The sequence below is a fragment of the Bombina bombina genome, chromosome 2 (assembly GCF_027579735.1).
Source record: "Bombina bombina isolate aBomBom1 chromosome 2, aBomBom1.pri, whole genome shotgun sequence".
In the NCBI taxonomy this organism is placed as follows: Eukaryota; Metazoa; Chordata; class Amphibia; order Anura; family Bombinatoridae; genus Bombina; species Bombina bombina.
Window position 1 is genome coordinate 350,138,872 of NC_069500.1, and position 25,103 is coordinate 350,163,974.

The following is a 25,103-nucleotide window of genomic DNA, read 5'->3' on the forward strand; positions in this document are numbered from 1 at the left end:
ACTGGGGAAGGCAGAGCCTAGGAGGGATCATGTGACCAGCTTTGCTGGGCTCTTTGCCATTTCCTGTTGGGGAAGAGAATATCCCACAAGTAAGGATGACGCCGTGGACCGGACACACCTATGTTGGAGAAATCAAGCATACTTTTGGTTATCATCACTCTCTAATTATAACAACAGCATCTTACTCAGAACTTTATAACTATTCTCTGCAACAAGTTGTCATAGCTGAAATATCCTTCTACAAATATGTTAACATATTCAGAACTCTGCATCTATGTGTTCAGTTAAAAGCTTTCATGTGATTCTCCAATATATGCACAAACAGTAATTGATGCCTTAAACTTGCAACTTGACTATAACCTGTGCTGCTCTGATTATTAATGACATACAGCTCTATATAATATTATGTACTGTGAACCTGCAACAAACCTCAGTTTGCATATATATGAACAAATGTAATTAATACCTAAAACTTGCAACTTGTCTATCACCTGTGCTGCTCTGTTTAATTCTGACATACAGCTCTATATAATATTATGTACTGTGAACCTGCAACAAACCTTAGTTTGCATCTAAGTGTCAATCTTTTACCAGTTTACTCTGAAGCCTGAACATTCCACATTGCTATATTTTTCTCTCATTGAATCCTGCAGCTACTCCTATTATCTAACTATAAGTCACAGTGAAGTCAGAATATATTGTATACAAATGTTGCACTCTCCATTTATTCTACAATAACTTCTAGCAACTATGAATCACAGAATATCATCTATCCACATCTAGATACTCTTCCCCGGGTCAGTGGTCGGTGTCTTCAAATCCCTACCACTGCCCTGAGGGTCTGTGTCCTGAGCGCATGTACACCGGAACATGACAAACCTAATTTATGGAATTGTTTGAAATCTCATCAGACACACACTTTCACCAGCTGATCTGAACATGAAACCTTGGATTATAAGGAATACTAAGCCTTGACCATTCCTTAGAAATTATTTCAGTAATTGTATCAGGTACTGGAAACAACAATGGGAGCTTCAGAAGTAAGTTAGAAAATTAGATCCTATATAGAGTAACAGACTTTTTCTCAGTCAGAATAAGATCCTGACCTGGAACCAGAATGGAAACATAAATACACAGTAAGTTGATTGTCAGACTTAGATCTTTTGAGCCAATATTTCAGATACAGTAGAACAAAATCCTGAAGACCTAGAGCAAAATCTGACAAACTCTCTCGTAAAGGACAATATGAGGGAAAACTCTTTTAGAGGCAAGAGCAGCAATAGGTTGATTTGGGATGCACCAGGTCATCCGCACAAAGTTGAACTGGGGGTACAACACTGAAATGATAAAGCACAGAGCACATCCACGACTCAAGGTGAATCAGATACAATTTATTGCAAGCATATAAATCGTTGCACTTACAAGAAGGTTAAAATAATAATGCCTTGATAAGAACAGGTCCAAAATGACAACTCAGGAAAGTAAGTTCATACAGGGATCGGCTGAAAACAATCCGTCAACTCCACCTGTACGTCCCTGGCTTGATGTCTTTTCCCCGTGCTTTTTTCAGTCACAATGCGGCTGCTGTAGTAATAGCGGATGTCCTGACATGCCTTTCTCCCTTCTACGCATTTTCGTCCTCCTCTTTAGGACTTTTTCAAGACTCTGAATGCGGCTGACAACTCCCGGTGTGATCCTCCATTATATACCCATTCGCCACTCCTCCTACGTGATGCGTACTGACGCGGCTATTGTTTAAATACACACCCCCGGTTAACACGTGTGTAGGAGATACAACAGTTCATTGATTTTTCAAGCTTCTTTCTTTCATTGTGACAGCCTTATATGTCACACTATGTGAATGCTAAGTGTCAGTAATCGCACCTATTCAAGAATGCTAAAAAGATGGTTATTATCCTACAAAATATGTACCAGTACATTGCTCATATTCTTTTTGGGGGATAGATGTTTGTTACAAAATTCATATTAACATCCTAATATAACCGTTTATCTAATAATTCTTCATTCAAAGCACATTATATACAATACTTCATCCAAAAAGCAATATGCAATACACAATTTAAAATATTTTATAAAAAGTAATTTATTAGAAATTTTTTATTAAAATTTTTTTTTATAACTTTATTGTTAAACTTTATTTATAAGAACTCCATATTAAAAAACTTCATATTAAAAACCTCATCTAATTTGATATGTAAGTATGTTAAACTAAAATCCATTAAACTAAAAAACTACTGAGAGAGGACCCTAGTCTAGATCATAAATGTCTGTAGATCTAGATCTAGATTCAAACCCCTAGGGGTTAAACTCCCTAGTCGTCCAAAATAGGGAGGATTAAGTGGGTGAAGCAAATCGCCTTCTGAATGATCCAATTACATATACCAAACTTCGAGGGGACCCCACCTTAGAATACAATAGAAATTTACTTAAAATTCTCACTGATGCAAAAAATGATGGAATATTGAATAATGATGAATTTAGGTTTATTTATAACCCATATCCTAAAATACCTGTGTTCTATCATATCCCAAAAATTCACAAAGATTCCACAAACCCCCCCGGTCGGCCGATTATTTCCCTACAATAATATCCCTCATGACAAGGGAGTAGAGGCTTTTAATCATAACGGGAGGGCGAGTGGTATATCTGAGAAGCATTTGGGTTTTTTAGAGAACAGTATTAAGTTCATTTTGAACAATAATTATTTCTGCTTTGACAATACTTATTACAAACAAATACAGGGGACAGCCATGGGCACTTCCATGGCGCCCTCGTACGCTAATTTGTACATATCAATATTTGAAGATGAGATAATTTGGCAGAACAATCCATATGCTAGTAACATCGTCAAATATTGATAGGTACATAGATGATGTTATAATCATATGGCATGGTGACATTAGTGATGCCCAGAAATTTATTAAACACATTAGCAACAATCAGTTTAACCTCACCTTTACTGAAAAGATCTCGAAAATTAGCATTGAGTTTTTGGATATTGTTTTGTTTATAGATCCTTCATCAAATTCTGTGATGGTTAGAAATTACAGAAAGCCAACCGATAGTAACGGCTTTCTTAATGCCAGAAGCGGATATTTGAAGAGCTGGAAACAAAACATTCCTTATGAGCAGTTCTGCCGAATCAGACGGAACTGTTCAAGAATTGAAGATTACCATAAGGAAGCAGAGGTGCTTCAAAATAAGTTGATGGAAAAAGAATATGATATGGAACTGGTTAAACAAGCAAGAGAAATGAATGCCATTTGTGAACGAATGGATTTATTACAGGCAACCAAAGAAAAAGATAGTACTCATACATATGACAGTAATAATAGTGTGAGGTTTATCACAACCTATAGTGAGGGAGCGGGTTTCATTAAGAGAATATTACACAAACATTGGGGGATTTTAAAAGCAGACCCTATATTAGGATCAATTATTGATGAAAAACCCAAAGAAACAGAAATTTGAAAAACATACTGGCCCCGTCTAAAGTAAAGGGACCCCCAAAGAGCAATGGGATAAGCTCAGGGACCCTGAATCAATGGGTAGTAGGAAAACCTGGGACTTTCAAATGTGGACGGGCAAATTGCTGTATGTGTCTCCATAGTTTAAATTGTGATTTTATTATGAATTGGAATAACACTAAGAAGGTGTCCATTAAAGCTAGAGGCAATTGCCATTCCACATTCGTAGTCTACGGTTTAACCTGCGAATGTGGAAAAATCTATGTTGGTAGAACAAAAAGGAAAATAAAAAGAAGATGCTACGAGCATATTAACAACATAGAGATAGGTTTAAAAACACATAGTGTTTCAGAACATTTCAGGCTGTACCACCAACAGAATCCCAGTAGTCTTCGGATCAGCATCCTGGAAATTGCCCCACTAGGTACTAATCCACATCAGAGATTATCTGTTCTTATACAAAAAGAAACAAAATGGATTCAGGAGATAGGGAGTTTAACCCCTAAGGGTTTGAATATAGATCTAGATCTACAGACCTTTATGATCTAGACTAGGGTCCTCTCTCAGTAGTTTTTTAGTTTAATGGATTTTAGTTTAACATACTTACATATCAAATTAGATGAGGTTTTTAATATGGAGTTTATTTTAATATGGAGTTCTTATAAATAAAGTTTAACAATAAAGTTATAAAAAAAAAAATGATAAAAAATTTCTAATAAATTAATTTTTATAAAATATTTTAAATTGTGTATTGCATATTGCTTTTTGGATGAAGTATTGTATATAATGTGGTTTGAATGAAGAATTATTAGATAAACGGTTATATTAGGATGTTAATATGAATTTTGTAACAAACATCTATCCCCCCAAAAAGAATATGAGCAATTTTTGCATTTTTTTGTATTTATTATTATGGCTGATTAGTATGCCGTTTTAAAAAAATATATATATATATTATGACATATCTTGCAATATTTTAAAATAATGTACTGGTACATATTTTGTAGGATAATAACCATCTTTTTAGCATTCTTGAATAGGTGCGATTACTGACACTTACCATTCACATAGCGTGACGTATAAGGCTGTCACAATGAAAGATGGAAGCTTGAAAAATCAATGAACTGTTGTATCTCCTACACACATGTTAACCCTTTAAGGACACAGCTTTCAGTTTGCTCAATTGTTTTATGACAGAAAAATTCCGTCATATGTCCTTAAGAGGTTAACCGGGGGTGTGTATGTAAACAATAGCCGCGTCAGTACGCATCACATAGGAGGAGTGGGCGAATGGGTATATAATGAAGGATCACACCGGGAGTTGTCAGCCGCATTCAGTGTCTTGAAAAAGTCCTAAAGAGGAGGACGAAACATGTAGACGGGAGAAAGGCATGTCAGGACATCCGCTATTACTACAGCAGCAGCATTGTGACTGAGAAAAGCACGGGGAAAAGACATCAAGCCAGGGACGTACAGGTGGAGTTGACGGATTGTTTTCAGCCGATCCCTGTATGAACTTACTTTCCTGAGTTGTCATTTTGGACCTGTTCTTATCAAGGCATTATTATTTTAACCTTCTTGTAAGTGCAACGATTTATATGCTCGCAATAAATTGTATCTGATTCACCTTGAGTCGTGGATGCGCTCTGTGCTTTATCATTTCAGTATTTTCCGTTTCAGTGCACTCCTGAGTGTCCTGTAAGAGGCAGCAGCACCACTATCTCAGAATTACAGGAGAAACTACCGAGAGGATATAAGAATACCCTGTGGAGTTAAAGACCATTGATAGTGTTTTTTACCATACGCCTGGAGTCATGAAGTAAGTATCACTGTCAAGTGTATATATGTTTAAACAAATTGTGTTATACTTTTAATCATTTATCAGTTTTTGTATACTATACTATTATTTTTAAAGTGACAGTGGACACTACTTAATTGTGTTTACATAGTACCAATAGTGTATACTGTGATACTAGAAGAGCTAACAACTCACATATGTAATTGAGATTACCATTGATATTGTGTATGAATTTTTTATATACAACAGGTACAGACAGTTAGCGCAGTAATTGCTTTTGGGAGGGGGGTACAACAGTATTTAATTTGCACCAAACACTTAAATTGAATTGCAAAACAGAGAATCTACCCTTAAAGGTTCCCTGCTGTGTACAGTATTGGGGAGTTATAGAATGCTCCATGAGAAAAAAAAAACAACATTCCCCAAAGATAAATAGGTAGTATTTTGGGCATTTCACCTTCTACAGTGCACAATATAATTAAACAGTATCAGCTGGAATCCTGTCAACTCTCGGGTGCGTAAAAGACAAGCCGAAAACCACTTCCTGAATGTGCGTGATCTTCACTATAGTACACGGGTGAACTAAATTTTCAAATGACACTTTATTGTTTGTTTTTTGGATTTTCCATACTGCTCCCCAACCTTTTCGGAATTGGGGTTGTGTGTATGTGATGTATGAATGATGTATGTATGTATGTAGTATGTATATATAATAGTATATATATATATATATATCTATATATATATATATATATATATATTATATATATATATAATATAAAACAGAATTTATGCTTACCTGATATATTACTTTCTCCAAACGGGTGTGTCCGGTCCACGGCGTCATCCTTACTTGTGGGGAATATCTCTCTCCCCAACAGGAAATGGCAAAGAGTCACAGCAAAGCTGGCCATATAGTCCCTCCTAGGCTCCGCCACCCCAGTCCCATTGTCGACCGACGGGACAGGAGGAAACATATAGGAGAAACCATATGGTACCGTGGTGACTGTAGTATGAGAAAATAATTCATTCAGAACCTGAATAAAAAACCAGGGCGGGCCGTGGACCGGACACACCGTTGGAGAAAGTACTTATCAGGTAAGCATAAATTCTGTTTTCCTCCAACATTGGTGTGTGTCCGGTCCACTGCGTCATCCTTACTTGTGGGAACCAATACCAAAGCCTTAGGGCCACGGCTGAAGGGAGGGGGCAAATCAGGTTACCTAAACGGAAGGCACACCGGCTTGCAAAACCTTTCTCCAAAAATAGCCTCCGAAGAAGCAAAAGTATCAAATTTGTAAATTTTGGCAAAAGTGTGCAGTGAAGACCAAGTCGCTTGCATTCATTACATATCTGATCAACAGAAGCCTCGTTCTTGAAGGCCCATGTGGAAGCCACAGACCTAGTGGAGTGAGCTGTGATTCTTTTCAGGAGGGCTGCCGTCCGGCAGTCTCGTAAGCCAATCGGATGAATGCTTTTAAGCCAAAAGGAAAGAGAGGTAGAAGTCCTCTTTTTGACCTCTCTTTTACAGAATAGACGATAAACAGAGAAGATGTTTGTCTGAAATCTTTTGTAGCTTTCCTAAATAGATTTTAGAGCACGGACTACATCCAAATTGTGTAACAAACGTTCCTTCTTTGAAACTGGATTCGGACACCAAAGAAGGTACATCTATCTCCTGGTTAATATTTTTGTTGAAAACAACCTTTGGAAGAAAACCAGGCTTAGTACGCAAAACCACCTTATCTGCATGGAAACACCAGATAGGGCGGAGAACACTGCAGAGCAGATAACTCTGAAACTCTTCTAGCAGAAGAAATAGCAACCAAAAACAAAACTTTCCAAGATAACAACTTAATATCTATGGAATGTAGAGGTTCAAACGGAACCCCTTGAAGAACTGAAAGACTAAATTTAAACTCCAGGGAGCCGAGTCAAATGTCTGTAAACAGGCTTGATCCTAACCAGAGCCCTGAACAAATGCTTGAACATCTGGCATAGCTGCCAGTCGTTTGTGGTAGTAAGACAGATAACGCAGAAATCTGTCCCTTTAGAGAACTCCGCAGATAATCCTTTATCTAAACCTTCTTGCAGAAAGGAAAGAATCTTAGGAATTTTTATCTTAATCAAGGGAATCCCTTGGATTCACACCAGCAGATATATCCTTTTCCATATTTATGTAAATCTTTCTAGTTACCCGGTTTTCTGGCCTGAAACAGAGTATCAATCACAGAATCTGAAAACCCACGCTTTGAATAGAATCAAGCGTTCAACTCTCCAAGCCAGCAGCTGGAGGGGAGACAGATTTGGATGTTCGACATGGACCCTGAACAAGAAGGGTCCCTGTCTCAAAGGTAGCTTCCAAGGTGGAACCGAATGACATATTCCCCAGGTCCTGCAACAAGTCCTGCGTGGCAGCCAGGGGCTATCAAGATCACCGAGGCCCTCTCCTGTTTGATCCTGGCCTACCAGCCTGGGAATGAGAGGAAACGGTGGAAACACATAACCGCTAGGTTGAACGGTCCAAGGCGCTACTAGTTGATCCCACTAGAGTCGCCTTGGGATCCCTGGATCTGGTCCGTAGCAAGGAACCTTGAAGTTCTGACGAGACCGCCATCAGATCCATGTCTGGAATGCCCCATAATTGAGTCAATTGAGGCAAAAATCTCCCGGGTGGACGTTCCCACTCCCCCTGGATGGAATGTCTGACGAGCTCAGATAATCCGCTTCCCAGTTCTCCACCACTGGGATGTGGATCGCAGAAAGATGGCAGGAGTGATTCTCCGCCCATTGTATTATTTTGGTTACTTCTTTCAGTCGCCAGGGAACTCCTTGTTCCCCCTCTGATGATTGATATACGCAACAGTCGTTCATGTTGTCTGATTGGAATCTTATGAATCTGGCCTTTGCAAGCTGAGGCAAGCCCTGAGAGCATTGAATACTCGCTCTTAGTTCCAGAATGTTTATCCGGGAGAAGAGACTCTTCCCGAGACATAGTCCCCCTGAGCTTTCAGGGATTCCCAGACCGCACCCAGCCCATCCCACTAGACTGGCGTCGGTCGTGAACATGACCCACTCTGGTCTGCGGAAGCTCATTCCCTGGGATAGGTGGTCCAGGGATATCCTACCATCGGAGTGAATCTCTGGGTCTTCTGAGTCTACTTGAATCACTGGAGACAAGTCTGTATAGTCCCCAATCCAACTGTTTCAGCATGTACAGTTGTAATGGTCTTAGATGAATTCGCGTAAAAGGAACTATGTCCATTGCTGCAACATCAACCCTACTACTTCCATGCACTGAGCTATGGAAGGACCGGGAAACAGAATGAAGAGCTTGACAAGCGCTTAGAAGTTTTGACTTTCTGACATCTGTCAGAAAGATCCTCATTTCTAAAGGAATCTATTATTGTTCCCAAGAAGGGAACTCTTGTTGACGGAGACAGAGAAAAATTTTCTATGTTCACCTTCCATCCCGTGAGATCTTGAGAAAGGCCAGAACGATGTCTGTATGAGCCTTTGCTTTTGAAAGGGACCGACGCTTGTATTAGAATGTACGTCCAAGTATGGTACTACCTTGCAATGCCCCTCTGTCCTTAGAACCGCTAGAAGGGACCCGAGTACCCTTTGTGAAAATCCTTGGAGCAGTGGGGTAATCCGAATGGGAGGGCCACAAACTGGTAATGTTTGTCCAGAGAGGTGAACCTTAGGAACTGATGATGTTCTTTGTGGATAGGAATATGTAGGTATGCATCCTTTAGATCCATGGTAGTCATAAATTGACCTTCCTGGATAGTGGGTAGAATCCGTTCGACATGGTTTCCATTTTGAACGATGGTACCCTGAGAAATTTGTTTAGGATCTTTAAATCCAGAATTGGTCTGAAGGTTCCCCTCTTTTTTGGGAACTACGAACAGATTTTGAGTAAAATCCCATTCCTGGTTCCGTCATTTGGAACTGGGTGTATCACTCCCCTTCTTTAACAGGTCTACTACACAATGTAAGAACGCCTGTTCTCTTATTTGGTTGAGGATAAGTGAGACATGTGGAACCTTCCCCTTGGGGGTAGTTCCTTGAATTCCAGAAGATAACCCTGAGAAACTATTCTTCTAGCGTTCAGGGATCCTGAACATCTCTTGCCCAAGCCTGAGCAAAGAGGAGAGAGAGTCCTGCCGCCCCACTAGATCCGGTCCCGGATCGGGGGTACTTCCTTCATGCTGTTTTTGTTAGCAGGTAGCAGGCTTCTTGGTCTGCTTACCCTTGTTTCCAGGCCTTGCAATCGGTTTTCCAGGCTGTTTTGGACTGTGAGGCATTACCCTCTCTGCTTAGAGGATGCAGTATTAGAGGCCGGTCCGTTCCTGAAATTACGAAAGGAACGAAAATTAGACTTATTCTTGGCCTTGAAAGGCCTATCTTGTGGGAGGGCGTGACCCTTTCCCCCAGTGATGCTCCTGAGATAATCTCTTTCAATTCTGGTCCAAAGAGAGTTTTACCCTCTTGAAGGGGATGTGAAGCAATTTTGTCCTTGGATGATACATCGCTGACCAAGACTTTAGCCAAAGCGCTCTGCGCGCCACAACTGCAAACCCTGAATTTTTCGCCGCTAATCTAGCTAATTGCAAAGCAGCATCTAAATAAAAGAGTTAGCCAACTTAAGTGCGTGAACTCTGTCCATAACCTCTGATATGGAGATCTCTCTACTGAGCGACTTTTCTAAGTTCCTCGAACCAGAACCCACGCTGCTCGTAGTGACAGGAACAATGCCACAAAATGGGTTGTAGAAGGTACCTTGCTGTACAAAAATCTTTTTAAGCAAACCTTCAATTTTTTATCCATCAGGATCTTTAAAAGCACAACTATCCTCGATAAGGAATAGTAGTGCGCTTGTTTAGAGTAGAAACTGCCCCCTCGACCTTTAGGGACTGTCTGCCTTAAGTCCTTTCTGGGGTCGACCATAGGAAATAATTTCTTAAATATAGGAGGGGGAACAAAAGATATGCCGGGCTTCTCCCACTCCTTATTCACTATGTCCGCCACCCGCTTGGGTATAGGAAAAGCGTCGGGGGTGCACCGGGAACCTCTAGGAACTTGTCCATCTTGCATAATTTTTCTGGAATGACCAAGTTGTCACAATCATCCAGAGTAGAAACACCTCCTTAAGCAGTGCGCGGAGATGTCCTAATTTAAATTTAAATGTCACAACATCAGGTTCAGCCTGTTGAGAAATTTTCCCTGAATCTGAAATTTCCCCCATCTGACAAAACCTCCCTCATGGGCCCCTTCAGATTGGTGTGAGGGTATGACAAAACTATTATCATCAGCCGCCCTCCTGCTCTTCAGTGTTTAAAACAGAGCAATCCGCGCTTTCTCTGATATGCAGGCATTTTGGATAAAATATTTGCTATGGAGTTATCCATTATAGCCGTCAGTTGTTGCATGGTAATAAGCATTGGCGCCGCTAGAAGTACTAGGGGCCTCCTGCGTGGGCAAAACTGGCGTAGACACAGAAGGAGATGTATGTAGAACCCATGTCTACTCCCTTCATCTGAGAATCATTTTGGGCATTTCATTATCTGTGGCAGTACTGTCCTTACTTTTGTTTCGGACGCTATGGCACAATTATCACACAATTTTGAAGGGGGAGACACATTGGCTTTCATACATATCGAACATAGCTTATCTGAAGGCCACAGACATGTTAAACAGGCTTAAACTTGTCATAAAGCTCAAAAACACCCGTTTTAAAACAAAACCGTTACTGTCTCTTTAAATTTAAACAGAGCACACCTCTTTATTAACTGAATATGTGAAAAATTATGAAGGAATTGTTCAAAATTTACCAAAATTTCACCACAGTGTCTTAAAGCATTAAAAGTATTGCACAGCAATTTTCAGAGCTTTAACCCTTAAAATAACGAAACCGGAGCCGGTTACCAGATTTAACCCCTATACAGTCCCAGCTACAGCCTTTGCGTGGACTTTACCAAGCCCCAGAGGGGGAATACGATACCAAATGACCGCCTTTTAGGAACTTTTCCAACTACTTTCAGGTCCTCACACATGCATCTGCATGTCTTGCTCTCAAAAACAACTGCGTAGTAATGGCGCGGAAAATGAGGCTCAGCCTACAACTGGGAAGGCCCCTTCCTGACTGGAAAAGGTGTCTAACATAGTGCCTGACGTTAAAAAACGTTCCCAAGTTTATAAGTGTGAATTATCAGCCTAAACATGTATAAAATGTCCAAATAAAGCAATCGATTTAGCCCATAAAAGTGTCTACCAGTTGTATAGCCCATATATGAAGCCCTTTATTCTGTTTGAGACTAAGAAAATGGCTACCTTACCGGTCCCCATGAGGGGAAATGACAGCCTTCCAGCATTACACAGTCTTGTTAGAAATATGGCTAGTCATACCTTAAGCAGAAAAGTCTGCTAACTGTTTCCCCCAACTGAAGTTACTTCATCTCAACAGTCCTATGTGGAAACAGCAAACGATTTTAGTTACTGTCTGCTAAAATCATCTTCCTCTCACAAACAGAAATCTTCATCCTTTTCTGTTTCAGAGTAAATAGTACATACCAGCACTATTTTAAAATAACAAACTCTTGATAGTAGAATAAAAAATCTACAACTAAACACCACATACTCTTAACCATCTCCGTGGAGATGTTGCCTGTGCAACGGCAAAGAGAATGACTGGGTGTGGGCGGAGCCTAGGAGGGACTATATGGCCAGCCTTTGCTGGGACTCTTTGTCATTTCCTGTTGGGGAAGAGATATTCCCACAAGTAAGGATGACGCCGTGGACCGGACACACCAATGTTGGAGAAATATATATATATATATATATATATATATATATACACATACATACATACACACACATGTATTAAAAATGTACATAGACAGTTTTCAGGCAATACATTTAAAACAGCAATTATAGTGTATACAGAAATCTGGACTGCTTTGAGTAGATGTAATGTCCAGGTCATTTACTGTCAGTATAGGTAACTTCAAATATAATCAGCAAACAAAAAATTATGCTTACCTGATAAATTTCTTTCTTTCAGGGATATAGTGAGTCCACAACGTCATCAATTACTAGTGGGATAGTCTCTCCTGGCCAGCAGGAGGTGGCAAAGAGCACCACAGCAAAGCTGTTAATGTATCACTCCCCTACCTATAATCCCCAGACATTCGACGAAGGGAAATGGAAAAAAAAAAACACAAAGGTGTAGAGGTGCCTGAGGTTTAGTCAAAAATAGCCGTCTTAAAAAAAGGGGGGGGCCTGGACTCACCATATCCGGAAAGAAAGAAATTTATCAGGTAAGCATAAATTTTGTTTTTTTTCCTAAGATATGGTGAGTCCACAACATCATCAATTATTAGTGGGAATCAATACCCAAGCTAGAGGACACAGATGACTAGGGAGGGAAAACAAGACCGGTAGACCTAAACAGAAGGCACCACCGCCTGCAGAACCTTCCTCCCAAAAGAGGCCTCAGCCAAGACAAAAGTATCAAATTTATAAAATTTTATGTGCAGAGAGGATCAAGTTGCAGCCTTGCAAATCTGTTCCACAGAAGATTAATTTTTGAAAGCCCAAGAAGACAAGACAGCCCTAGTGGAATGAGCTGTAACTCTCTCACGAGGCTGCTGTCCCGCAGTCTCATAAGCAAAATGAATCATACTTCTCAACCAAAAGGAAAGAGAAGTAGCAGTAGACTTCTGACCCTTACGCTTTCCTGAGAAAAAAACAAAAAGGGAAAAAAGACTGGCGAAAATCCTTAGTCGTCTGTAAATAGAATTTTAAAGCATGCACTACATCCAAGTTGTGCAACAGACACTCCTTATGAGAAGAAGGATTGGGGCAGAGAGAAGGAACAACGATTTCCTAATTAATATTCCTAACCAAAACCACTTTAGGAAGAAACCCAAACTAGTACGTAGGACCACCTTATCCGCATGAAAGTAAAGGTAAGGAGAATCATACTGCAAAGCTGAGAGTTCCAAAACTCAAATCGCAGAAGAAATAGCAACAAGAAACAAAACGTTCCAAGATAACAATTTAATATCTATAGAATGCATTGGCTCAAACGGAGCCTGCTGCAAAACCTTAAGAATAAGGTTAAGACTCCAAGGAGGACTAACGGACTTAAACACAGGCCTGATTCTGACCAAGGCCTGACAAAAAGATTGAACATCTGGCACAAACACCAAATGCTTATGCAAAATAAAAGATAAAGGCATAAATCTGACCTTTCAGAGTACTGACTGACAACCCCTTCTCCAGACCTTCCTGGTGAAAAGACAAAATTCTAGGAATCCTAACCCTACTCCAAGAGTAGCCCTTAGATTCATACTCATCTAATACCAGTAAAGGTATTTACGCCATACCTTATGGTAAATTTTCTGAGTAACAGAGTTGCGAGCCTGGATCATGGTCTCAATGACCGACTCAGAAAAACCACACTTAGACAAAACTAAGCGTTCAATCTCCAAGCAGTCAGTTTCAGAGAAACCAAATTTGGATGGAAGAAAGAACCCTGAGTTAGAAGATCCTTCCTCAGAGGCAGCCTCCAAGGAGACAGAGATGACATGTTCACTAGGTCTGCATATCAGATCCTGCACCGGCCATGGCAGGAGCTGTTAAAATTACCGACACTCTCTCCTGTTTGATACGAGCAATGACTCGTGGAAGAAGAGCAAACGGAGGAAACAGAAAAACTAGACCGAACCCCCAAGGCACCGCCAGAGCATCTATCAGAGCTGCCTGCGGATCTCTTGACCTTGAACCATACCTTGGAAGCTTGGCGTTCTGCCGAGACGCCATCAGATCCAACTCCGGCACCCCCCATTTGAGGATTAACCTGTCAAACACCTCCGGATGGAGAGCCTACTCCCCAGGATGAAATGTCTGTCTGCTCAGAAAATCTGCTTCCTAATTGTCCACTCCTGGAATGTGGATTGCAGATAGACAACAATCGTGAACGTCCGCCCACTGAATAAATCGAGCCACCTCCCTAATGGCAAAGGAACTCCGAGTTCCTCCCTGGTAGTTGATGTAAGCCACTGAGGTGATATTGTCCGACTGAAATCTGATAAATCGGGCTAAAGCCAAATGTGGCCAAATTGTCAGAGAATTGTAAATCACTCTCAACTCCAAGATGTTTATGGGGAGAGCAGACTCCTTCCGAGTTCATAATCCCTGCGGCCTTAACAAGTCCCAGACTGCTCCCCAGCCTAGCAGGCTGGCATCTGTGGTCATGATCACCCAAGAAGGTCTCCGGAAGCATGTGCCATGAGACAGATGCTCCTGAGAAAACCACCACGGAAGAGAGTCTATCATTGACACCACCTCTAGATCTATCCTCTGAGACAGATCCAAATGGTTTCTGTTCCATTGCTTGAGCATGCCTAATTGCAGATCTCTAAAATGGAAATAGAGCAAAGGGAATGATGTCCATGGAAGCGACCATCAAACCATCACCTCCATACATTGGGCTACTGGATGGCTCGAACAGTAGACTGAAGAGAGAGGCAAGCAAAAGAGAATTTTGGATTTCCTGACCCTCTGTCAGAAAAAATCTTCATAGATAGGGAATCTATTATAGTCCCTAAGAACACCACCTTGTAGCTGAAATAAGGGAAACTCTTTACCAGATTCACTTTCCATCCGTGGGAACGTAGAACAGTCAACCAAGATCTCTGTATGGGAACTTGCTTAGTTGAAAAGATGGCGCTCTGAACCAAAATGTCGTCAAAGTAAGGCGGCCACTGCAATTCCTCGAGACCTGATCACTGCCAAGAGAGCCCCCAGAACCTTTGAAAAAAAAATCTGGTGAGTTGTAGCAAGGCCAAACGGAAGGAGCCACAAACTGAAAATGTTTGTCAAGAAAAGTGAGTCCTCAGAAATTTGTGATGATCCTGTGAATAGGGGCATGAAGATATGCGTACTTCAGTTCTATGGTCGTCATGAACTGACCTTCTTGGACCAAAGGAAGAATGGACCGAATTGTCTTCATTTTGAAGGACTGGTAACCCTGAGAAACTTGTTGAGACACTTTAGGTCTAAAATGGGACAAAAAATTCCCTCTTTTTGGGAACCACAAACAGATTTGAATAGAATCCTAGAACCCGGTTCCTTTACTGGAACAATCACTCCCTGAGAGAAAAGATCCAGAAAGCATTCAAGGATCCCTCTCTCTTTTTACCTGATCTGCAGGCAACCTTGAGAGGTGAAACCTGCCCCCAGGAGGGAGAAAATTCTATCTTGTAACCCTGAGAAACAATGCCCACAGCCAAGGATCTGGGACATCTCATAACCATCCTGGCAAAACAGGGAAAGTCTGCCCCACTTGATCGACTCTGGACAGAGGGGCCAGACCCATCATGCTGACTTCGACTCAGCAGAGGGTTTCTTAGATTGTTTCCCTTGTTCCAAGGAACTGACTGGGTCCTCCAAGAGGACTTGGATTTCTTCTGTTTGGAAGCGGAAGAGGAAGGCTTTTGACCTTTGAAATTTGAAAGGAAGGAAAATTACTTTGACGTCCTTTAAATCTAATCTTTTAAATCTTTTCCATCCGTAATATCAGATATTATTTCTGCCAGTCCAGGCCCAAACAAAGTCTTACCCTTGTAAGGAAGCGCCAAAAGCTTAGACTTGGAGGAAACATCAGCTGACCAAGATTTAAGCCACAAAGCCCTGCGAGCCAAGACAGAGAAACCAGACATCTTGGCCCTTAATTTAATAACTTGCATGTTAGCATCAGAAATTAAAGAAATGGCTAGCTTAAGAGCCTTAATCCTATCCTGAATTTCCTCCAATTAAGTTTCCTCTAAAATAGAATTCAGACAAAACATTGCACCAATAAACATGCTGCACTTGTCACTGTGGCAATACAAACTGCAGGTTGCCATTGTAGACCCCTGATGCACATACATTCTCTAATATACCTCCAGCTTCTTATCCAGTCGATCCTTTAAAAAGCAACTATCCTCTATAGGAATCGTAGTTCTCTTAGCCAGAGAATAAATAGCCCCTCTACTTTAGGCACCGTGCCACAAGAATCTAATGGATTCAGCAACAGTAAACATCTTCTTAAAAACTGAAGACGGGGAGAAAGGAATCCCTGTTTTTTTCCCATTCTGGGCAATAATCTCCGTACCAGATCTGGAACAGGAAACACCTTCCACAAAGAAGAGATCATCATAGAAATCTATTAAGCTTACTAGTTTCTTAGGGTTTAACCCCATACAACAGGAGAGTCAGAATCATCCAAAGTAGCCAATACCTCCTTTATAAAACATGAAGGTCTCAGGCTTACACCTTAAAGCTACTCCTCCACTCAGATAAGATTTACATCTGTCAGGAATCAGAGATTTTACCCCACAGAGGAACTGAGGTAACGTCCTCCCTAGAGATTATGAGGAAAGGACTGACCTGTATAGGTAGTTGCTTGAACAGGCACCTTACTATCTATTAAGTGTTTAGTTTTCCTCTTGCATTATCCAAAAACAGAAAAGCAGATAAAGCTGCAAATACCCGTGGAAGATATCTGTGCAGGGAAATCTGCAGGGCAAATTATACCCCTCCAGGAGGTTGAGAGGAACCACAGGGCACAGCATGTGACGCCATAGAGGATGTGGATGTTTGAGGGAGAAGGCTGCGGCATTGCTGAACAGCAACATCCTGGAGAGCAACATTAGGCTCATAGGGCAGTCATTTTCTTTACATTGTAGCGTTCTAGCTAAACAAGTAGTACTGAAATTACAAAAGGAGAAACAATTTGCGCCATCTAAACATACTAAAAGCACTTACCTGTAGTTTAGCTGGTCCGGCAGAAAGACAGCTCACAAGGGCGTGAAAGGACACAAATTTCCTTACAGAGACCTGTAGAAAAAAGAAAGAACAGAGTAACCAAACTCTGGCTTTCTATACTTAGGGCAGCAATATGTTAGGAAACAAAGTAAGCACCACCTTACAACTTCCTAACTGCTTAAAAGTCACCACTACTCTGCAGCAGAGATTGACGTGGACTACAGCTATACCCAAATCCTTGCTTGCAGGGAAAACTATCCCAAAAAAGGATTTCATTTCTTCAGACACCAAACTTCACCTCCTCCACTGACAGAGGCAAAGAAAATGACTGGGGATTATTAGTAGGGGAGTGATACTTAACAGCTATGCTGTGGTGCTCTTTGCCGCCTCCTGCTGACCAGGAGAGATATTCCCACTAGTAATTGATGACGTCATAGACTCACCATATCTTAGGAAATAAAAATGTAAATGAAACAACCGGTTCTTGATGGCTCAAAAGCTATAATTCAAATACAGAGTCTACAAGTAGATTAATAGAGGCAATAAGTAGTGACATAAGTGTTAAACAATACAACAATATGAGGATGATACAAATGTTGTATTTGCTCTTACACAGAAATATTTTAAGTTCACAATATAATGTTGCAATCAACTCAAGTCAAGATTTAAGACTATCGGGTAATTTATAAAGCAGCGGATTCTGCAATCTACCCCCGATATTTCCAGATCGCTGGAAACAAGAGTTAAGAAACAGCGGTCTTAAGACCGTTGCTCCTTAACTCATCTGCTACCTCTGAGGTGGCGGACAGCAATCATCCCGATCAGATACGATCGGGATGATTGACACCCTCTGCTAACGGACGATTAGCCGCAAATGTGCAGGGGGGCAGCATTGCACTAGAAATGCTTGTGCAATGTTAAATGCCGACAGCGTATGCTGTTGGCATTTAGCGATGTCGGAGGACATGATCCGCTGACATTTAATAAATCGCCCCTTATATGTAAGATTATATCAATTTGACATTAATGAATCCAAATACCCAACCAAGCATATTGTTATATTTCCAATATGCCAAGACAACAAACAACTCCTAAAACTAATGCCATTTTTTTATAAACGAAACAAATATTATCAACAATGTTTAAACACAAAAAACACACACACACACACACATTAATAGCATGCTCAATATAGAAGTGCTAAAGGAAAATGCATATTTACCTTCATTGGAAATTTGCACTTCAGGTGTAAGAGAGCATCATCACATCCTTCCTCATGAATAGCTCTTTCTTGATAACTTTGAAAAAATATTGATGAAAAATAGATGCAAGCATAGGCTGATCTTGATGAATTCACTGCTCTCAAAGCAAGCTTTTAAACAGACAATTGTTAAAACGTTTAACAAGCATAATTTAAATGCTAATATTAATGAACATGAAGGAAAATGAGGCATACAAAAGACAATGAAATATGAACTACACTTAAAGGTGCATAAAAATCATAGCATAAATCAGTAATTAAACACTACATTGCAAAAGACATGTTTTAAAATCATTAACATTTTGTTGGCACAATTTACAGTCAAGAGCCTGGTGGGATCCATCTTCCTGGTCGCCGCCACAAGCAATGAAGGACATTATATATATATATATATATATATATATATATACACATACATACATATACACACATACATACATACACAGTCGTATGCAAAAAGTTTAGGCACCCCTGACAATTTCCATGATTTTCATTTATAAATAATTGGGTGTTTGGATCAGCAATTTCATTTTGCTCTATCAATAACTGAAGGACACAGTAATATTTCAGTAGTAAAAACATAATTTATGCTTACCTGATAAATTTATTTCTCTTGTAGTGTGTTCAGTCCACGGGTCATCCATTACTTATGGGATATATTCTCCTTTCCCAACAGGAAGTTGCAAGAGGATCACCCAAGCAGAGCTGCTATATAGCTCCTCCCCTCACATGTCATATCCAGTCATTCGACCGACAACAAGACGAGAAAGGAGAAACTATAAGGTGCAGTGGTGACTGGAGTTATAATTTTAAAATTTAGAACCTGCCTGAAAAAGACAGGGCGGGCCGTGGACTGAACACACTACAAGAGAAATAAATTTATCAGGTAAGCATAAATATGTTTTCTCTTGTTAAGTGTGTTCAGTCCACGGGTCATCCATTACTTATGGGATACCAATACCAAAGCTAAGTACAACGGATGATGGGAGGGACAAGGCAGGAACATTAAACAGAAGGAACCACTGCCTGTAGAACTTTCTCCCCAAAACCAGCCTCCGAAGAAGCGAAAAAGTATGAAGTGAAGACCAAGTTGCAGCCTTGCAAATCTGTTCAACAGAGGCCTCATTCTTAAAGGCCCAGGTGGAAGCCACAGCTCTGGTGGAATGAGCTGTAATTCTTTCAGGAGGCTGCTATCCAGCAGTCTCATAGGCTAAACGTATTATGCTACGAAGCCAAAAAGAGAGAGAGGTAGCCGAAGCCTTTTGACCTCTCCTCTGTCCAGAGTAAACGACAAACAGAGAAGAAGTTTGTCTAAAATCTTTAGTTGCCTGTAAGTAGAACTTCAGAGCACGGACCACGTCTAGATTATGCAAAAGACGTTCCTTCTTTGAAGAAGGATTAGGACATAATGATGGAACAACAATCTCTTGATTGATATTCCAGTTAGAAACAACCTTAGGTAAAAACCCAGGTTTAGTACGCAGAACTACCTTGTCTGAATAAAAGATCAGATAAGAAGAATCACAATGTAAGGCAGATAACTCAGAGACTCTTCGAGCCGAAGAAATAGCCATCAAAAACAAAACTTTCCAAGATAAAAGCTTAATATCAATGGAATGAAGGGGTTCAAACGGAACACCCTGAAGAACTTTAAGAACCAAGTTTAAGCTCCACGGAGGAGCAACAGCTTTAAACACAGGCTTAATTCTAGCCAAAGCCTGACAAAAGGCCTGGACGTCTGGATGCTCTGCCAGACGTTTGTGTAAAAGAATAGACAGAGCTGAAATCTGTCCCTTTAGCGAACTAGCGGATAAACCCTTTTCTAACCCTCTTGTAGAAAAGCTAATATCCTAGGAATCCTAAACCTTACTCCATGAGTAACTCTTGGATTCGCACCAATATAAATATTTACGCCATATCTTATGGTAAATTTTTCTTGTCACAGGTTTCCGAGCCTGTATTAATGTATCAATAACCGAATCCGAAAACCCACGCTTTGATAGAATCAAGCGATCAATTTCCAGGCAGTCAGCCTCAGAGAAATTAGGTTTGGATGGTTGAAAGGACCCTGATTAGAAGGTCCTGCCTCAGTGGAAGAGACCATGGTGGACAGGACGACATGTCCACTAGGTCTGCATACCAGGTCCTGCGTGGCCACGCAGGCGCTATTAGAATTACCGATGCCCTCTCCTGTTTGATCCTGGCAATCAGCCGAGGTTAGCAACGGAAATGGTGGAAACACATAAGCTATGTTGAAAACCCAAGGGGCTGCTAATGCATCTACCAGCACCGATCCCGGGTCCCTGGACCTGGATCCGTAACAAGGAAGCTTCGCGTTCTGGCGAGATGCCATGAGATCCAGATCCGGTTTGCCCCAATGACGAATCAGTTGAGCCAAATACCTCCGGGTGAAGTTCCCACTCTCCCGGATGAAAAGTCTGGCGACTTAGGAAATCCGCCTCCCAGTTCTCTACGCCTGGGATGTGAATCGCTGACAGGTGGCAAGAGTGAGACTCTGCCCAGCGAATTATCTTCGAGACTTCCAACATCGCTAGGGGAACTCCTGGTTCCCGCCCTGATGATTGATGTAAGCCACAGTCGTGATATGTCCGACTGAAATCTGATGAACCTCAGCTTTGCTAACTGAGGCCAAGCTAGAAGAGCATTGAATATTGCCCTTAATTCTAGAATGTTTATTGGGAGGAGTTTCTCCTCCTGAGTCCACGATCCCTGAGCCTTCAGGGAATTCCAGACTGCTCCCCAGCCTAGAAGGCTGGCATCCGTTGTTACAATCGTCCAATCTGGCCTGCGAAAGGTCATTCCTTTGGACAGATGAACCGGTGACAACCACCAGAGAAGCGAATCTCTGGTCTCCTGGTCCAGATTTAGCAAAGGGGACAGATCTGAGTAATCCCCGTTCCATTGACTGAGCATGCATAGTTGCAGCGGTCTGAGATGCAGGCACGCAAATGGCACTATGTCCATTGCCGCGACCATTAAGCCGATTACCTCCATGCACAGAGCTACTGATGGGCTTGGAATGGAATGAAGGACACGGCAAGCATTGAGAATCTTTGATAACCTGGACTCCGTCAGGTAAATCTTCATCTCTACAGAATCTATAAGAGTCCCTAGAAAAGGAACCCTTGTGAGTGGTAACAGAGAACTCTTTTCCACGTTCACTTTCCACCCATGCGACCTCAGAAATGCTAGAACTATCTCTGTATGAGACTTTGCATTCTGAAAACTTGACGCTTGTATCAGAATGTCGTCTAGGTACGGAGCCACCGCTATGCCTCGTGGTCTTAGTACCGCCAGAAGTGAGCCCAGAACCTTCGTAAAAATTCTCGGGGCCGTGGCTAACCCGAAGGGAAGAGCCACAATTGGGTAATGTCTGTCTAGAAAGGCAAACCTCAGGTACAGATAAATGATCTTTGTGAATCGGTATATGAAGGTAAGCATCCTTTAAGTCCACCGTGGGTCATATATTGACCCTCTTGGATCATGGGTAGGATGGTTCGAATGGTTTTCCATCTTGAACGATGGTACCCTTAGGAATTTGTTTAGGATCTTTAAGTCCAAGATTGGTCTGTAGGTTCCCTCTTTTTTGGGAACCACAAATAGATTTGAGTAAAATCCTTGTCCCTGTTCCGATCGCGGGAACTGAGTGGATCACCCCCATGATTAAGAGGTCTTGTACACATTGTAGAAATGCCTCTCTCTTTACTAGGTTTGTCGATAACCTCGAAAGATGGAACCTCCCTTGTGGAGGAGAGGATTTGAAATCCAGAAGGTATCCCTGAGATATAATGTTTAACGTCCAGGGATCCTGCACATCTCTTGCCCAAGCCTGGGCAAAGAGAGAAGTCTGCCCCCCACTAAATCCGTCTCTGGATAGGGGGGCCCTAACTTCATGCTGTCTTAGGGGCGGGAGTAGGCTTTCTGGCCTGCTTGCCCTTGTTCCATGACTGGTTGCCTTTCCAACCTTGAAGTTACGAAAGGCACGAAAATTAGATTGTTTGGCCTTTGGTTTGGCCCTGTCCTGAGGAAGGGCGTGGCCCTTACCTCCCGTAATGTCAGCAATAATTTCCTTCAAGCCGGGCCCGAATAAGGTCTGCCCTTTGAAAGGAATGTTAAGTAGTTTAGACTTGGAAGTTACATCCGCTGACCAGGATTTAAGCCAGAGCGCTCTGCGCGCCTGTATGGCGAATCCGGAATTTTTAGCCGTAAGTTTGGTTAGATGTACTACGGCATCTGAAACAAACGCATTAGCTTGCTTAAGGGTTCTAACTTTGCTCAAGGCCTCATCCAACGCCTCTGTGCGAATCGCCTCTTCCAGAGACTCAAACCAGAATGCCGCTGCAGCCGTGACAGGCGCAATGCATGCAAGAGGCTGCAGTATAAAACCCTGTTGAACAAACATTTTCTTAAGATAACCCTCTAATTTTTTATCCATTGGATCTGAGAAAGCACAGCTATCCTCCACCGGGATAGTGGTACGCTTTGCTAACGTAGAAACTGCTCCCTCCACCTTAGGGACCGTCTGCCATAAGTCTCGTGTGGTGGCGTCTATAGGGATACATTTTTCTAAATATCGGGGGAGGGGGAAAAAGGCACACCGGGTCTATCCCACTCCTTACTTATAATTTCTGTAAGTCTTTTTGGTATAGGAAAAACGTCAGTACACACCGGTACCGCATAGTATCTATCCAACCTACACAATTTCTCTGGAATTGCCACCGTGTCGCAATCATTCAGAGCCGCTAATACCTCCCCTAGTAACACACGGAGGTTCTCAAGCTTAAATTTAAAATTTGAAGTTTCTGAATCCGGTCTCCCCGGATCAGAACCGTCACCGACAGAATGAAGCTCACCGTCCTCATGTTCTGCAAATTGTGAATGCAGTATCAGGACATGGCTCTCGTGTCATCAGCGCGCTCTGTCCTTAACCCAGAGCTATCGCGTTTGCCCCCTTAATTCGGGCATAATTATATAATACTTCTTTCATAACATTAGCCATATCATGTAAAGTGATTTGTAAGGGCCTAGATGTACTAGGTGTCTCAATCCTACGCATCTCCCGAGCGGGAGACGCAGGTACTGACACGTGAGGAGAGTTAGACGGCATAACTTCCCCCTCGTTGTCTGGTGATAGCTTCTTTATCGGTACAGATTGACTTTTATTCAAAGAAATATCAGTACAATTGGTACACATCGTTCTATTGGGCTCCACATTGGCTTTTGAACATGATGAACAAACAGTTTCCTCTGAATCAGACATGTTTAAAACAGACTTAGCAATGAAAACTAACAAGCTTGGAAATCACTTTCAATAATTTTTACAAGCAATATAAAAAACGCTGCAGCGCTTCAATAATACAGATATAATTAAACAATTCTTAACAAGAAGTGTATTATTAGCAGAGGATTGCACCCATTAGCAAAAGGATGATTAACCCCTCAATACCCAAAACGGATAAAACAGATATCAATTAAGATTTAACGCTTTAATCACAGTCAGCACACTGTCACAGATCTGCTGTGACTGATTACCTCCCTCACAAATGAAATTTGCAGACCCCTGAGCTCTCTAGAGATGTCCTGGATCAAGGAAGAAGAAGCAGAAAGACTGTGCAATAATTTTAACTGCGCAACAAGACGCTAAAACAAGGGCCCTCCCACTCCAATCACAACAGTGGGAGCCCTGATATAACGGTTTCCATGCAGAAAAATATGTTAGCCATGTGGAAAAAATCATGCCCAAAGCGATTTATCACCAAAGTAACCTCACAAAAACGAATAACATGCCAGTAAACGTTTTATTAAAAAACAACATTTTTCAATGTCATGCAAAGCTATCACTAAGCCTGCTACCAGTCGCTACCACTGCAGAGAAGGCTTAAGTATTATTTCAGTGTTAACAGTATTTTCTCATTCAAATTCTAGTCCCTAGAATATAACTTGACTGTGCATACATTTATCAGCCTGATACCAGTTGCTACTACTGCATTTAAGGCTGTACTTACATCATACGGTAACAGCAGTATTTTCTTAGTCAATTCCATTCCCAGAAAATAAAGTACTGCACATACCTCATTTGCGGAGGACCCCGCATGCTATTCCCAGTTTCTGAAGTTACCCTACTCCTCAGAATGTCGAGAACAGCCAGTGGATCTTAGTTACGCCTGCTAAGATCATAGAAAAAAAACGCAGGCAGTTTCTTCTTCCAAATACTGCCTGAGATAGAAAAACAGCACACTCCGGGTGCCATTTAAAAATAACAAACTTTTGATTGAAGAATAGTTAAGTAAAAAACTCCAGCTCCTCTCGCGACCTCCTTCTTTGTTGAGGGTTGCAAGAGAATGACTGGATATGACATGTGAGGGGAGGAACTATATAGTAGCTCTGCTTGGGTGATCCTCTTGCAACTTCCTGTTGGGAAGGAGAATATATCGCATAAGTAATGGATGACCCGTGGACTGAACACACTTAACAAGAGAAATTAGGTTTATTGGATTAACAGAAAATTTGCAATATGCATCAAAACGAAATTAGACAGGTGCATAAATTTGGGCACCCTTGTCATTTTGTTTATTTAAATACCTGGGGCGCGATCCGATAAACGGCGTAGTTTGCGGCGCAAGCGAGGGAACCCGCGTCGCCCGCAGTTTCAGCTCGCAACTCGAGCTATCCCATATACGGCGCCGTCAGATGCTAAAGTGCCGTAAGTCGGATAAAC

The 25,103-nt window shown here is 41.5% G+C and overlaps 1 protein-coding gene across 1 annotated transcript in view; it reads right to left on the reverse strand.

Annotated features, from left to right (window-relative positions):
- Window positions 1-25,103, reverse strand: part of RAD9B (RAD9 checkpoint clamp component B) — a 260,697-nt gene that overhangs the window by 195,594 nt on the left and 40,000 nt on the right. Inside the window, exon 3 of the mRNA XM_053699759.1 lies at window positions 18,326-18,475. Within this exon, the coding sequence (XP_053555734.1) occupies window positions 18,326-18,475 (150 nt within the window). The remainder of the gene's footprint in view (window positions 1-18,325; window positions 18,476-25,103) is intronic.